The following is a 16,524-nucleotide window of genomic DNA, read 5'->3' as shown; positions in this document are numbered from 1 at the left end:
TCCTATGATTTTTAATCCTATGAACCAAAGGAGGCCTTATTGATGGACAAAGTTGAGTATATACATATGCGTTGAGGTTGCATTACGTGCGTTCGTGCCGGAGTTTGGCAAGTTCTATCTTACTTTACCATCTTCCAACCATATAAAGCTAAAGCACGCAATCTGCCTTGCTCTTGAAAAGAAAGGCATGCCGGAAAGAGGCTACAAATTCCCTTCCAACGCGTGGTTGGCAAGAACATACTGACCGTTTCGAGCTCTTTTGCTTGCCATCTACTCCCTCCGTTCCTAAATACAAGTCTTTATAGAAATTTCACTATGGACTACATACGAAGCAAAATGAGTGAATCTACACTCCAAAATGCATCTATATAGATCCGTATGTGGTCATAGTGGAATCTCTACAAAGACTTATATTTAGGAACGGAGGGAGTAGTACTCCATAATACATAAACATGATCGATTGGAACAAAGCTGTTCTAGGAATAATGCCCGGTGTAGCCACTGGGGTAAACACGCAGCAGACTAACAGTAAGCACTAGGCCCATGTATTTAGATGGCATCACAAATAACAGATAGATAACATACCATCTCAGATCCTGACAAGTCCAGCAAAATCTCAAACACTACTAAATTTTCATCTGATACACCAATAACAGTGATGAGTGATTCACACAATATTTCACGATTTTGGGGCAAAGATACAACGCTGACCAAAAGCTCAACAGTCTGCCCACCAAAGTGATCTAAGCAGCAGCAACCTCCTTCTTAAGCTTCGCTAGCTCCTGCCTGATAGCTCCTCCCCTCTGTTTACATTGTAATCATAAATGTCAGGAATGCATGCACAATTTGCTTACAGGAATTAAGCATGAAAGAGCCTTTGAGAATCTCACCTTGATCTTGGCGAGCATGACCTTGAACCTGTCGAAGTCATTGAGCGATGCCCTCCTCTTCTGGACAACCAGCTTCTTGCCCCATGAGCTGTTTTCCCACTTGGTCTTCACATCTGCAATCAGGATGCCATTTTAAACAGTTGATATTAACAATTTTTTAAGATTTATTGAAGGGCTAGTTTAATACCAGCTTCCTCCATTGCTTTGATCAAAGTTGCCTTCTTAGGGATCCGCTTGATGTCAATCTTGATGTCGGTCAGAGAGAGCCGCTTGAAGTTCATCTGGCAGCGGACCATGTCCGGAGCATCAACAAGTGCCTGTTTTCACATAAAAGCAAATGCATTGAGTACTTTGGCAACCAAAGAAAACCATATACTTCGGCAAATGCAAATATATACAAATATCGACTCTAGCGAAGGTAACGGTTAAAGAAGTATCAACACATATCAAAAGCAGATGAGGCAATCATCATTGAGAATGTAGACAATAGAAGTCGCGTTATTTGCAGCATAATGGGCAGGGTTTTGACATCAAGCATAATGGGCAGGTTAGTGGTTAGTCAGACGCAGTATCTCACTCTGATCACTTTTTTGAAAGAAAAATATGTTAATGCAAACAGCAAAACAAGACATGACATTCCAGATAAACAGTCACTGAGACTAAAGGGTCAAAGAACGATTTTAAACACCAACTCAGAGAAGATGTTGCAGTAAGTGATTTAAATATCCTAACAAACATTAGAAAATCATTACCAGCAAACAATCAAAAAACTGAGCTATGACACTGTAACTAATACTCCCTCTGTAAACTAATATAAAACTTTTTAGATCACTAAAGCATATAGTGATCTAAAAAGTCTTATATTAGTTTGCAGAAGATGGAGTACAATTTATGTTGCGTTTAAAAATATGATTCGCCAACAGAATTTAAAAAGTAGCTATAGGGACAACCCAGCAAGGAAACTGGCAAATACTGCATCAGTATCATAAATTGCAAACCACGACCTGCTCGATATACCAAGAAACAGTAGTAGAACAGAGCAATGATGCTATCATGAGAAGAAGAAAAAGAAGGGGATGAAGGCATCACAAATTCACAACTCATGGAAGATGAAGTTAATACTGAAGTTATTTATTTCACAATGAAAACAGCAATAAATATCAAGTGGCAAAATATATAACAGATATTTGAGCAATAGCATGTCTGGCTGTTTATTTTCAGTAGTACCTCAAGACATTTAGGTAAGGCCGCAAGGCATACTCGAGACTGATCAGGTGAGCTAAAGCATATACAACTAAAAACATTGGCAGGGTAGATAAAGGGCCGCATATTAAAGACGAGTCAAATACAAAACATAAACAAGTTGTGGTAACATAACTGCGCTGACAAGAGTATGCAATACTACTTGCCAAGGGTAAACTTCAAATGGCATGTAAAATCAACTAGCATTTTCAAATTCGCATAGTTGTAAAGGCTAGTTATATATGCAATCAAAGTTAAGGGATTTTAGGAGGCCAATCACAGCCAAGTTATTAGCTACAAAGCAACAACAAAAATTAACAAGAAATCGCAGAAACACTGTGATATCCGTGCAGTCACACTTTTACTTTGAATCATACAGAAGTCCACACCTTGAACAGCTCAAATCTACAGCCTAGGGACACGCAGAGAAGAAGTGTCTACACTAAACATGAAACTGAGCACGATCTCAATCACTACGTCCGTATAGGCTCCTCCGCCGAAGCAGATCGAGAATGACAGGAGGAACTAGGGAAGGGGATCGAACTCACCCTGTTCTGGTCAACAACGTCGACGATGACGACGAGGCGGCCGTAGTCCTTGCCATAGTTCACCAGGGCCACCCGCCCGATCTCCACGAACCTCTTGAACGGCTGCACGAGCACAAAAACAAGGCACGAATGGTCAACAACCAAGACCACCAGGGAGAAGGCGAGAGAGAAAGCCTGACAGCGAGTGAGATTTTCCAGGTCTTCCTACCATTTTGCGGCTGCGCGGGCGGCGGCGGCGGCGGCGGCGGCGAGAGGTGGGAGCGAGCGAGACGGGGAGGCGGAGGGCGGCTAGACAGGGGATCGAGGGGCTGGATGTAGCGGATGTGTATATAGCCAAGGCGGGGGGTTCTATAAGAGCCGACAGATCTGGTGATCGAGGCTTCTGGTCGTCCGATCTAGGTTAGAGGTTTCTGGGGGTTATGGTTTGGGCTTCTGGAGCACTGTGTGAGGATTTTGGGCTTCTATCGTATGCACTCCGGTAATGGGCTTAAGCGGGCTTAACTGGATAGGCTGGATTCATCTATACTACTATTAAACAATCAAACAAGAACTTCTTTAAGTACACCCCACAAAATGTACACAGATCCAATACCACCGCATGATTAGGACTACTAAAATCAATCTAACGGTTAGCCTTAACCTAAACCATTTTCTGTGTGCACTTAGCAATTTACATTGACTGACCGTACTCCACCGTGGAGGAAAATATGAAACTCCATGCCTGGGCAATTAGGAAACTAATAATTACAGGTGCATCATATTCTAGAAAACTAAATCAGAGTGCATCCATCCTATTAGGAAACTAATCTTAGACAAATACATCCTATTAAAAAACTTATCTCGGATGCATCCATCCTATTAGGAAGCTAATCGCGAGCCGCCTGCTGCCATCATGCATGCTAGCCACAATGGGGGAAGCGCGAGGAGCTTCGTCTTCCTCCGGGAACACACGTGTTGTCGCCGCCATCGTCTTCTACGCTCTTCTGCCACTACTGCGATGACTCCATCCACGTCCAGGGCATGCTCTCCGGCAACCATCGGCATCCGCGTCGACTTCAGCTTCGTTCGCAACACCCACGCCGACAACAATCCACCACTGACGTCCTCCAAGTCTAAGCCGCCAACCGCCGCCGTCCCTAGGGCGGCACCGGTCTCGGCCGTGGCACGGTAGGTGCCGTCATTGCCGTTCCTGCCGTCGTCCTACTGGGCCGTCGAGGACCTCATGCAGTTCTTCCTACGTGCACAGTCGAGGGCACCGAAGGTCTATCACAAATCAATCAGGTGACCTTTAATTCGATTTGGGGGTATTCTGCAATTTGCATGACTAATGACTAATACTGCACTTTTGGCACTTGGAGGCGGGTCAGAAATTTTTTATCTGCAATTTCATCTATCAACCAATTTCCCTTTGATGCATTCTAGAAATAAAAAATTGGGACATGAAGAAATTGCTATTCTAGAATTTAATTAATCATTTGATAATTGCTTTGGGAAATGCATGTGATCTGGAGCATGAAAATCATTCTCATATATACTCTCTCCGTTTCAAAATATAAGTCTTTTTAGAGATTTCAATGCAGACTACATACAGAGTAAAATGAATGAATCTACATTTTAAAATATGTCTATATACATTGGTAGCATCTCCAACAGCCGTGCAACACGCGGCACGCTAAAAAGTAGTTTGCGGCGCACCCATCGTCAGGTTTGGCGCGGCGCACAGCGCTGGCTCCAGCAGCCGCGTTAAAATACAACGTGCGCGCGCAGCTCCAACAGCGCGCTAAAATGCAGCGCGCGTGAGCAGCCCGCGCATGTCCATATTTGTTGCATTTTGGATACAAAATAAATTTTACATAGATATAAAAATTGATAAAAGATAATTTTGGCAATCCACACAACCAAAAAATATATATAATTTGATCCAAATTAGTACAAGTATATATTTTGCTATGCAGATTAGTAGAATAAATAAGATTCGAGAATTAAGCATCTTGAACAATATAATTGCATCGTAAGACAGTTTATACCTTTTTTTCCTGGCTACACTCGAAGAGAAGACTACACTACAAGCTTATATTGCTGCATTAATAAATAATTGCCGATTTTATTTAAATGAGGATATTTTCCTGCGATTACTCTATGCAGCAACATAACCACTATTGTGTCTCACTTTTGAAAATACAATTTGAGCGACATCAAACATTGTGTATCCATTTGATTTATATTTTTAAAAAATATATATTTTTTATATTATGTGAATCTGACCTACTTTACGTTTGAGACGTGCGTTGCACGTGCATGCTTACTAGTATCGGGACTACAACCTAAAATGCTGACACACGCTTTTGAGAAAGAGAATTAGGGGGCGTTTGTTTTCAAGGATTTTTTTGTATAAGGACTAAAAAAGTCTTTCTTAGAGACTTTTTTACCAAACGAGAGGGACTTTTTAGGGACTAAACTAGGCATTTGGGACTAAATGAAGAAGACTCTCAAGGAAAGTCTTTTTGGGACTTTTTCAACAATGCCCTCCATGCACCTATTGGCCTGCCACCCCATGGTGTTGTTTAATTGTTACTTTTCTATATACTAAGGGCAACATGGTCATTTAATAGCCTCTAGGAAGGGACTAGGGACTTTTTAGTCTTTGGAAACAAACAGTGAAGGACTTTTTAGGGACTAGGGACTTTTTAGTTGGGACTAGAAAAAGTCCTAGGACTAGAGAACGAAACATCACCTTACTCACTTCGTCCGGAATACTTGTCATTAAGATAAACAAAAGGGGATGTATCTAAATCTATTTTAGTTCTAGATACACCCCTTTTTATCCATTTTGATGACAGGTATTTCCAAACGGAGGGAGTATAAATTTGTCTCAAAAAATATAAATTTCCCTAAATAAAAAGAATTATAAATAGACTAAAACTGCTTTCTTACCGTCATGCTACATGCAAGCATTATCCGTGAGATCAAAGCCACGATGCTGGTGTTTCAGTCTTGCTCCTTCACTTTTGAGGGAAGAGACTCAAATTCTGAGGCACATAGTCCCACTAAACATCCAGAAAGATACATATTGTGAGGAACCCAACGCCTCATAGATTAGCGCTTCCTGGCCGTTGGATATGGTGCTTGATGCGTTTTGGGCCATTGGATCTTCCCCGGAAATCACCTCGACCGCTCGATCAAAACATGACACTGTGGATCGAAACAGTGTCGAACCGTGCGTGGCCCCGCCTAATATTTCCCTGCCCCGTCCAGGGCAAAATCGATATTTCACATGGAGGCCTTGTATGTGTCAGTCGTGTGTTGGCTCGGTGGTGGACGAGGCGAGGGCGAGCCCGTAGGGTTTCCCCCAATTAGTTTATTTTCTCTCTTCCATGCCTCCCCTCACGCTGCCGCCTCCTTACCAGCTAGATCTCCTCCGGCCATCCTCTTGAGCCAGCTGGCACCCTCCCTTTGTCTCAAGGCGAGGAGGACTAGCGGATCTAGGCTCAAGCATGGTCCTCTCCGCCTCTCGCCTAATCCAATAGCGGTGGCAAAAGGGATGGATCGCCGTCGTGGGAGCGCGCTGCGGAAGCAACCGTCGGTGATAGACGAGAGAGGGGCAGCAGGAGCAAGATGGGCATGGGCGAGGAGCTGATGAACCTGACGGGGTGGTTGTTCCAGGAGCCGCACTTCAGCTACTACATCACGTCTGTGTTCGGCCTCGGCGCGCGGGTGATAATCCCCAAGTGCAAGGAATCATCGTAGCAATTTCCAAAGGTGGAAGTGATAAGTATGGAGTGTCGAACCCATAAGGAGCTAAAGGTAATATCAATATTCTCTCAAGTCCTATCTGCCACTGATACAACTCTACGTACACCGAACGTTTGCTTCCATCTAGAAACGAGAAATAAAACTACGTTGTTGGTATGAAGAGGATAACTTTGCATGATATCGGAGAACTAAAATATAAAAATAGTTGTTGTTAACATAAAGTTAGAATATATTATAAATAGTGAGTGTGTAATAATGATGGGTCGGTGTGCGGAATTGTCCTAGGCAATTGTTAACAAGATCGGTAATCGGCATTGCAATTTCATACGAGGGAGAGGCATAAACTAACATACTTTCTCTTCTTGGATCATATGCGCTTATGATTGGACCTCTAGCAAGCATCTGCAACTACTAAAGATCATTAAGGTAAAACCCAACCATATCATTAACATATCAAGTCCCCTTTATCCCATACGTAACAATCCCCTTACTCGGGTTTAAGCTTCTGTCACTCTAGCAACCCACTATAAACGAATCATGAACGTATTGCAACACCCTACAGCGGGAATCCCTCATGTGTGCGCGGCATGGAAGGCACCATAGGGCAGCACCAAAATAAAACATACAACTCAAACCAATCTAGATCATCAATCAACCCAAAAGACAAAAGAAATTTACTTAAAACATCATAGGATGGCAGCACATCATTGGATCATAATATGTGGCATAAAGCACCATGTTCAAGTAGGGGATTACAGTTGGGTGCAGGAGAATGGACCACGTGAAAGAGATGAGGATGGTGATGATGAAGGTGATGTTGATGAAGACGATCACCGCGGCGATGATTCCCCTGATGACACTTTGGTGCCACCAAGAGAGAGGGGGCGTGGTTCTCCACTTTGTGCTTCCTCCTCCATGGCCTCCCCTTAGATGGGGCAAGGTTCTTCCTCTGGTCCTTGGCCTCCATGACGGCGATGACCCCTCCGGCTTCCTCCTCCATGGCCTCCGGTGATGTTGGCCCCCTGCGGCAGGGTGCCAGAGAGGGCATAGATTGGTTTTTCGTGGCTACAGAGGCTTGGGCGGCAGAACTTTCGATCTCTCTTTTGTTCTAGGGGTTTTTGGATGTATAGGAGGAATTGGCGTCGGTTTCACGTCAAGGGGGCCCACGAGGCGATCACAAGGTCGAGGGGCGCGTCCGGGGCGCCCCCACCCTTGTGGTGGCACCGGGACTCCTCTTCCATATTTTTTTTCTTCCAATATTTTTCATATTTTCCAGAAAAAATCTCCGTTAATTTTTAGCTCGCTCCGAGGACTTTTATTTCTACACAAAAACAACACCACGGTAGTTCTGCTGAAAACTGCGCCAGTCCGGGTTAGTTTTAATCAAATCTTACCAAAATCATATGGAATCATTGTAAACATGGCATGAATACTTCGTAAATTATAGATACCTCGGAGACATATCAGTATCCCCAGGCTTAATTCCTACTCGTCCTCGAGTAGGTAAATGATAAAAGAAATAATTTATGAAGTGTGAATGCTATCAAGGGCACAAGTTTGATTAATGAAAGTTTCAAGCATCTTTTCTAGCATTATTCTTTGTCATAAAAGCTCATCTCATAAAACTTCTCATGGTTAAGTAACAAGCTATCCACAAATTAAAGTATACACCATAAACTTTCTTGAAAACTAACAAACTATGTTCTTAGTCATCAAACAATTGCAATTCATACATACTCAACTATCATATAGTCTTTCACAATTGCTAACACTCACGTGATATTTATCGGTTCAAAGTTTCAATCGGACACAGAGAAAGATAGGGGCTCATGATTTCGCCTCCCAACCTTTTACCTCAAGGGTAATGTCAACAATAATAATTTATGATAACCTACATCCGAGTGGATATATATATATATATATATATATATATATATATATATAGGGAAAATACATCCTACCACTAGGTGGTAGTTACCTTTGCTCCCGTCACCGTCAGATCTAGTCTCGAAGTGGGTATTGATCAACGAGTTTGGATTGCAAGCTAGTTGGTTGTTTTTCCTTTTTGAAATTAGATTTACTAGTCGTCCCTATTTTTGTGGCCATCGGATGCCGATGTATAACTACCTCCGATATATAGAGCCCTTCTCATAGTCAACACCATGTTCGACAGGAGATGAGGAGACGTAGGTATTAATGTTAATTCTTGTTGTTTTTCATCCTATCCCACACGTACGCATGCATGATTGATCAACCACTGATATGATCTCTCGTATTGTAGGTTTGAGCCTCCATTATGTTGCTTCTACTTGATCGATTCTCCGGCGACATGGACAAAGTACGTGGTCGTCGGCGGCCTAGATTCGAGTTGCCAACACGACGCGACAGGGGCGGGCCCAGGAATTGAGGATTGTGTATTCAAAATTTAAAAACTTTTTTTTGGAAGCCTATAGCCTTTCTTTTGGTGCGTATAACCGATTGTAGCAGCATATTGTACTAGTTCTATAGAACATATTGCATAATATATTATATTAATAAAAACTGATTATGACTTAGTATTGTTCAACACATGGTGACAAAATGTAAGATATATAGAGGATAGAAAATAGCAAATGATAAGAAACCTTATAAATTACTCCCTCCGTCCGGAAATACTTGTTGGAGAAATGAATGTATTTAGATGTATTTTAGTTTTAGATACATCTATTTTTATTCATTTTCACGACAAGTAATTCCGGACGGAGGGAGTACAAGATAACTTTGTGATCCTTAATGCTTTGAAAACGATTTTTGATGTCATCATCCCTAACTTGCAAGAAGAATTGCCTTTGAATGAATGTGAACAAGATATCATTCAAGTATTTTTGCCCCATCATTCAAGAAAGCTCTCATATCAGTAGTATCGGTACTCTTCCTCTGCATGGTTTACACCTGAAAAGTAAAATTGCTCAAGTTTTAGAGTACTAATAGTTACACATAATGCTCACTGTAATAAATTCAAAATTTATAAACATTGTCACATTACAAATTCAAATGGAAAATTCCAAATTCACATGTCTAAACAATTCATAATTGAATGCAAACAAGTCCCTGGTTTCTCTATAATTAAATAGACTTACTTAAACTTGTAAGTCTGTACTGCAGCCTGCTGGAAAGCGAGAAGAAAATTGTGCTCCTGCCTGCACCTCGAAAACATGTTTTAGAGCCTATGCGCCCGGGTACTCCTTATCCAACCATTCATTCCTGCATCACGATTCGTGCAAATAATTTTCTCTTTTTTGTTTCTCTCATATAGAACATGTATTTGTACTTCAACTTTGCAGCACAACAAAACTTTCTATGTAAAATGTGGGATAAAACTTACAGATTTTTTGGTCCAACATAAATATACAAAATGAGATTTGTTTGATTAAAAAATCTTATTTTTCATATTTATGTCGGACAAAAAAATCTGAAAGTTTTATCTCACATTCTAGTTACAAAGTTATGTTGTACTGCAAAGTTTGAAGTTCAAGACAAGTTTTATATGAGAGGAACAAAAAAGAGAAAATTCCATGTAATAAGGTAGTTGTGTAGCACAGATCTCAAAGCAACATTGGAGTGCTAGGATAGTGAGGTCCGAGTGCATAAGCTCACAAAATCTGCATTCGCCTGCACCTTGCAGTGATACAGGAATTCAGAAATCGAATTAACATGACTGTACTTCTCCTGCCTGCACCTTGCAGTGATACAGGAATTCAGAAATCGAATTAACATGACTGTACTTCATCTAAGAAATCAGCATGACTGCATGAGAGGAGCTCCCAATTTCAGAAATCAAACGATCAATACGTCTAATTAGCAATTATACCTTCAGTAGTTGAATCTGTGAGTTGTACGTGGTTGTGAAACTGAATCGATGTGGCCTGCTGCCGCAGCCGACTACAAAGATCAGAACCAAAAGGGGGCAGGGAGCTAGACAGCGAGGGATGGATTCTTGTCGCCGTCGGCGCCGCCGTGCGCACGCGCGATCGTCGATCAGCCGACGGCAACAACCCAGCCGGCCTGGCTGCTCGCGTGCGATCTGCGACTGCGAAGAGAACTAAGGAACAACCAAACAGCGGAACAATCAATCGATTCGATCGATGGACTTTATTTTTTGGGCAAGCGGAACAATCGATCGTCTCCGCGTTTAATCGATTCAATCGATGGACTTTATTTTTTGGGCAATGATGGACGGCGTGTGCGACTGTGCGTGCGTTGTGGTACAGCCATTTGGGCCAAGTCCTGGTTGTCTAGTGGGCCAAGCCGTGGTGAGCCTCTGTTTTGGGGCTTAAAGGCTGGACTAGCATGTTTTGGTGTATCAGTTTCGTTTTTCTTTATAGATACACAGTATATAGACTATATATATCTAGTTTTTTGCAAAAAATAATGGGTATTCAACTGAATACCCTTGAATTGAGGTGGGCCCGCCCATGCGACGCGATGACGACATTCTACTCCAAGCTCCCTGTCCATGGCATATCGTTCAGATATTTTGTAGGAGCTATATCTCTAGATTGTGCTCTGCAGCATTGGCCGGCCGTGCGTCGTCTGCATACTTGCGTATATATATTTCGTACTACCGTCACTCCTTTTTTTAGGATACTACCGCTCCGTTTACATACTACTACATTACATGCTGCTACAAAAAACTACTTTTTACGTGATCATTCCACTGATACTAATTAGATTGGGCATGGTCGTGGCTCCATGATTCATGGAACAAAATATACTCTATACTCTGAAAATCCATTATCTAATTAAATTGTATACTGGGTTCTCTTTATTGGAAAAATTATATATACTTCACACTAAATACTCCTTATTCAGCTTTAGAGAAACTACATAGTACATACTACTACATACTCAGTTCCTAAAAAACATACTACATACTCATTTTCTACAAACTATATACTCATACTCTTTTTATTTATTTGAGAGGATATACTCCATACTATGCATACTACATACTCGGTTCCTTAAAAAAATGCCACATACTCATTTTGTATAAACTATATACTCATACTCTTTTTTTATTTGAGAGGATATACACAATACTCTACATAGTGTATACTTGGTTCCTCAACAAAAAAAACATACTTTTTTGCGAATAAAAAAAAACCTACTACATACTCATTTTCTATAAACTATATACTCATACTCTTTTTTTATTTGAGAAGATATACTCCATACTCTACATACTAAATATTCGGTTCCTCAAAAGAAAAAACTACATAGTCATTCTTTATAAACTACTCCATACTCTTATTTTATTTGAGAGGATATACTCCATACTCTTATTTTATCTGAGAGGATATACTCCATACTCTGCATGCCTTTTATAGGAATGTCCCTACTCTGCATGCTCGATGTGCATGAATAATGCGTACTTGATGTATAAGCTAGGAACTTATTATCCATCCAACCGGCTGGGTGATTAGGCGAAAGATTATAAGGTTGTTGACGGGAGGTGCGCCACTACCTGACTAATTAATTATTATTTTTAGGATAAGTACCTTCCCACCTAAAAAGTAGGGATTGCTTTCTCCAACTTCAAATTACTTACGACCTTGTTCGGTTGTAGCAGAATTAATCCTCTAGTCGATTTAATCCTCTAGAGGATTGGGTGATCCCCGCTTGACACCAAAACCACTTGGGGACCAAATCCCTGCCAGTATGCAATCCACGCCACTCTCATGCATTCGGTTAGTCCCCAAGGGCACTGGACCACAGGGACAACAGTATTGACATAGATGAAGTGGTACATATAGATAACAACAATTCTCATGCAGTAATGACACAGATGCAGACTGAAGTGACAATAACACTAACAGTTTAAAACACTTATTATCCCAACAATAACAACAATTCTAAGATTTGAATAGGGCACAAATACTAACAAAAATAATAGCAATTTGGAGCATACATAATATATAATATGTTGAATAGACCACAAGAGCTTAATTATCAGTTCCTCCCAAATTCTTCCACGCTACAGTCAGTCGTTTCAGAAATAGTGTTTAGTTCCTCTACAAATATCACATGGACAAAACCCAGCGAATAGATATGAAGCCTTCCACTAAAGAGCACACACAAATAGATCCAAGTCACGGCACCTTCGCTCTTCTTCTGGAGCATTCTTATGTAGAACTTCTACTTTTTGAAACCATTCAAACCCAAAATTAGTTTGAGAGTGAAATACTTGGTAGTTTTATTTCCAGGAATGGAAACAATGAGAAAAACATACATAAACAGTAGGTAAATCAATCTCTATCCTCTGATCTATGTTAAAAGCATCCCTTTTATTTTCTAGGGACAAGGCATCATAGCAGTTTAGAAATAGACAATTACTACAACCACAAGAAAATCAGCCTAGCCTAGCTACAACACAAGCACTTGTCAACCTGTGTCGATACATCAAGCAATCATTTGAAAAAAGGTTGTATTATTCAAGCAAAGTATTCCTATAACCAGTCAGTCTAATAGTTTGCAAAAGAACTTCATAAATATATTTAAAACAACTATCCATTTCAGAAGAAAATAATGTCTTTACAGCAGCAGCAGCAACAACAACATGGACTAAATGGCTAGCAAGGAGTTTAGTAACATGCACTAATTGAAAAGAGGAGTACCTGAGTTATTCCATTTCAGCTCTCAGCCACATAAGAGCAGTCTCCGGTCTGGCACTCATGAAAATCTCTCGGTTCTCGGGGATCTTGAAGACTCGGAAAGCCTTGACTTCTTCTTCAAGTGTGATCTCCATTGTTTTTAGCAGATCAATGCAGTTTTTGATAGAGTACTCATCCACGACCCTTGGCTTATTCCTCTCATCGTCCACCTGTTTCGTCCTTATTTCCAAGTACTTCTCCATCATTGCAGCCACATCACCATTCGCCCCCTCCTTCTCTTTGGTTCTTTCTCTTCTCCATTTCTTGAGGGTGCAGTAGCCAAATTTGGTTGAGTTTGCTCGGGCTCCACAACAATGTTTTCTTGCACGTAAACCTCCTCAACATCTTCATCGATCTGCACCCTTTCTCCTCCAAGATTCTCACCATCAGCTGATGTTTCTCCTTGATTCTTGCCAGCTCCTCCAAGATTCTCGAGATCTGATTGGGTTGAGCAATGTGATGACTCGATAGAGGTGAAGTTATATGTCCCTTCTGCAGTTTGGCCTACAAGTTAAAGTGACAATCAAATATAAGATTTCAAACTAGAAGAGTAAACAAACATAAAACAATGACATGAGTATATGAATGAAGTTGATAACTAACCATCATGCAATTCTCCCAAAGCTTGAAAAAGAGGGAAGCCTTTTGTCTTGAACTTTCCAGCTTTAGGGTGTGACTACATAGTTGACAAGAAAATGATATTAGAGCATGCAACAAGTAATGAAACTTTTAGGGAATAACAATGACATTCTTACTATGATGATGTTTTTCCAAAGTGGTGGATCCGCTAGAATCCTGCACTGCCGGTCGTCCCATGAAACGCCGCTTTGCTTCCTTATCTCTTTGATCATCTTGTATTCTCTTTTCAACTCTTTTTCCTTTTCTTGGATTTTCTTCTTCTCGTACCTAGCATAAGGATTCTTTTGGTGGAATTTCTTCACTATCGTATTCCATGCTTCTGAGCTCCATCCATTTTGACCCTTATGTTCAGGTGTATCATGCTCACGAAGCAAGTCCACAAGATCTTTCTCAAGGCTTGCATTCCACTGTGCTCTATCTTCTGCATTTCCACATTGTATGTTAATGTACCTTTTTCTATCTTAACTATTTTGGTTTTAAGCAAATAATGTCCCGACAAGAGAAATAAAGTCACGGCTAGTTTATTACCTTTGGGAGACCCTCTCCTCCTCTTTGTCACGCTGCTTGTAGGAGGTGATGCTCTATCCCTTTCGACAACTTTTTTGAGGAGGCTCAACCTTGGTGACCCTCGAGCAGTCATCATAGTGACTTCTGAACAATATTCATGACATGAACAACAGAAAAAAAAACATAAACTTCTACACTATACTTATTACTACTACACTACAAATGACAAGTTATGCATGTCGATAATCAGCCCACATTTGATGAGCAATGGCATCTCTAAGGTTGTCGCCTTCATGGTTGATTTGATGATTTTGAGGAATATCACCGTCAGGAAGATCAAAAAAATTCATGACAGGTATATTGTTTGGTTGGTTATCTAACCAACGCTCATCTCCTTTTTCAGATCGGATGATGTTATGTAAGATTGCCGCCGCTGCTGGTAGCTTGACTTGGTTCTCTATTCGATGATGCGTGCCCACTTTTAGGATTGGGAACTGCTTCTTCAAGATTCCTAATCCCCGTTCGACGTGATTTCGTAACACGGCATGCCGGAGATTGAATAGCTCCCTGTGATTTTGGGGTCGACGGCGACCGTGTGCAAACTCCTTCAGATGGTACCGAACACCACGATACGGTGCCAAGAAGTAAGGTGTGTTGGCATAACCACCATCAACCAGATAAAACTTGCCCGGAGGTACATGAAACCCACTATTAAGTGCTGACCAGAGAACTTTAGCATCGGTAGAAGATCCCTCCCAGCCACAAGAAATGAAGGTGAAGTTCAGGTCGAAGTCGCACACGACCATAACATTATGGCTTAGGGTCCCTTTCCTATTTCTGAATGGTGCGGCTTTTTCTCCTGAAATTGTTATGGGAACATGTGTCCCATCAATTGCCCCAATGCAGTTCTGCAATGAAATACTATAACTTAGCACCTATAACATGAAGAGTAAGTTATCGATGTGGATCAAAGTTGGCGAAGCAAAAACCTGAAAATAAGGAAAGAATCTCGTGTCCGACTGAATCTTTGGATGCACTTGACTGGGATTTGGAGGCTTCAAAAAAATGCTTGGAGAGAATAGGGATGATGTCAAAGAAATTCTTCATTTGCCAATGGAAAGTATCCCCGCTGTGACCAAACCGAACTTGAAGGTCTTCAAATGAAGAATTATGGGATAACATCCATAGAAATGATGCCAGTTTCTCTTCGACTTTAATTCTGGTATCTTTCACCAACTTCTCCCTTCGAAGATAATTAGCCAAAGATTTGAAGATACGCGGCTCCATCCTAAATGCTACCCGACAGTTTTTGATGTGCCCTTCGAGTAACTCCTTAACAAACATCTTGCCTGTTAGCGATGATGTATGGCGCGGAATCCTCCGCTCCCTAAGAGCAACTCCATCGGTCTCTATCAAATGTAGTGCAGGGAAAACAAATAACATCATTTCGTCATGCTCCTCCTCCCCCTTCCTAACACGATCCCTCATTTCAGGATCCATTCCAAGTCTAAAGAAGAAAAATGTGGCTAGTTATTACTACTACACCAAAACAGTAAGAGTGCAAGTTGTACAAACAAACAGTTTACCAAAAAAAACAACTACAGTAAGAGCTAAAATTCTTCAACAACTACAATGTCTAGTAATGTAAGATATTAACATAGCTCTCAGCTTACCAAAAAACACTTTGTAACACAGATCTATCGACCAAGCAATAATAACCAACAATACATGAATAAGGAGAATATTAAAACAAGAGGATTAATCTACCTTGTCCTTCACGATGCTGCCCAATTCAGGGTCTTGCTGTAGCTGTGAGGCGGCGAAGCTAGCTTATATCTGGCATCATCAAAATATCTGGCATTGGAACATCATCTAACAAAAAGGACAACACTAGAAAAAAGGACAACTGCAATGTGTACCAATGAAGAACAGATGATGATCACCCACCATGAAGAGAACAATTATATAATCTACCAATGATCATACCCGAAGTATCTTTTGTTCGGACATAAAAAATCTTTGGAAGTATGTGCTCTGCTGCTAACAGAGATTAGGTTCACATACTACATTTTGGGACGAACATCATATTGTACTATCAGCAGCCAGCAACAAAAACAACATGCATTGTTGTTCCTCCAGATTAGATAGTCCTTCTTTATACCAAGAGATAGACTAACAATTATACTACTACTACAATAATTATGTCGAAAAAAATAAAACAAATCCAAATTACTAACACCAAATCGTACTGCTGAC

General features: G+C 40.9%; 2 protein-coding genes and 1 long non-coding RNA gene across 3 annotated transcripts; all 3 read right to left on the bottom strand.

Annotated features, from left to right (window-relative positions):
* Positions 1-523: 523 nt before the first annotated feature.
* On the bottom strand, positions 524-3,083 carry LOC123189892 (60S ribosomal protein L14-1). The gene is made up of 5 exons (XM_044602409.1): positions 2,889-3,083; positions 2,681-2,782; positions 1,078-1,207; positions 891-1,003; positions 524-803 (listed from the first exon to the last, which is right to left on the bottom strand). Exons 1-5 carry the CDS (start codon positions 2,889-2,891, stop codon positions 744-746), a joined length of 408 nt encoding a protein of 135 aa, XP_044458344.1. The 5' UTR covers positions 2,892-3,083; the 3' UTR covers positions 524-743.
* A 6,116-nt stretch (positions 3,084-9,199) lies between these two features.
* On the bottom strand, positions 9,200-10,641 carry LOC123185764 (uncharacterized). The gene is made up of 3 exons (XR_006493491.1): positions 10,284-10,641; positions 9,553-9,676; positions 9,200-9,364 (listed from the first exon to the last, which is right to left on the bottom strand). It is a non-coding gene; the product is annotated as an uncharacterized lncRNA (long non-coding RNA).
* Positions 10,642-13,359: 2,718 nt separating this feature from the next.
* On the bottom strand, positions 13,360-16,105 carry LOC123185763 (uncharacterized). The gene is made up of 4 exons (XM_044597590.1): positions 16,036-16,105; positions 14,290-14,412; positions 13,878-14,182; positions 13,360-13,798 (listed from the first exon to the last, which is right to left on the bottom strand). The coding sequence occupies exons 2-4, from the start codon at positions 14,402-14,404 to the stop codon at positions 13,721-13,723; spliced, it is 498 nt and encodes a 165-aa protein (XP_044453525.1). The 5' UTR covers positions 14,405-14,412; positions 16,036-16,105; the 3' UTR covers positions 13,360-13,720.
* Positions 16,106-16,524: the final 419 nt, after the last annotated feature.

This window comes from Triticum aestivum, chromosome 2A (genome assembly GCF_018294505.1).
Source record: "Triticum aestivum cultivar Chinese Spring chromosome 2A, IWGSC CS RefSeq v2.1, whole genome shotgun sequence".
NCBI lineage: Eukaryota > Viridiplantae > Streptophyta > Magnoliopsida > Poales > Poaceae > Triticum > Triticum aestivum.
Note: the sequence above shows the minus strand (reverse complement) of the source record. Positions and strands in the feature narration are given on the sequence as shown.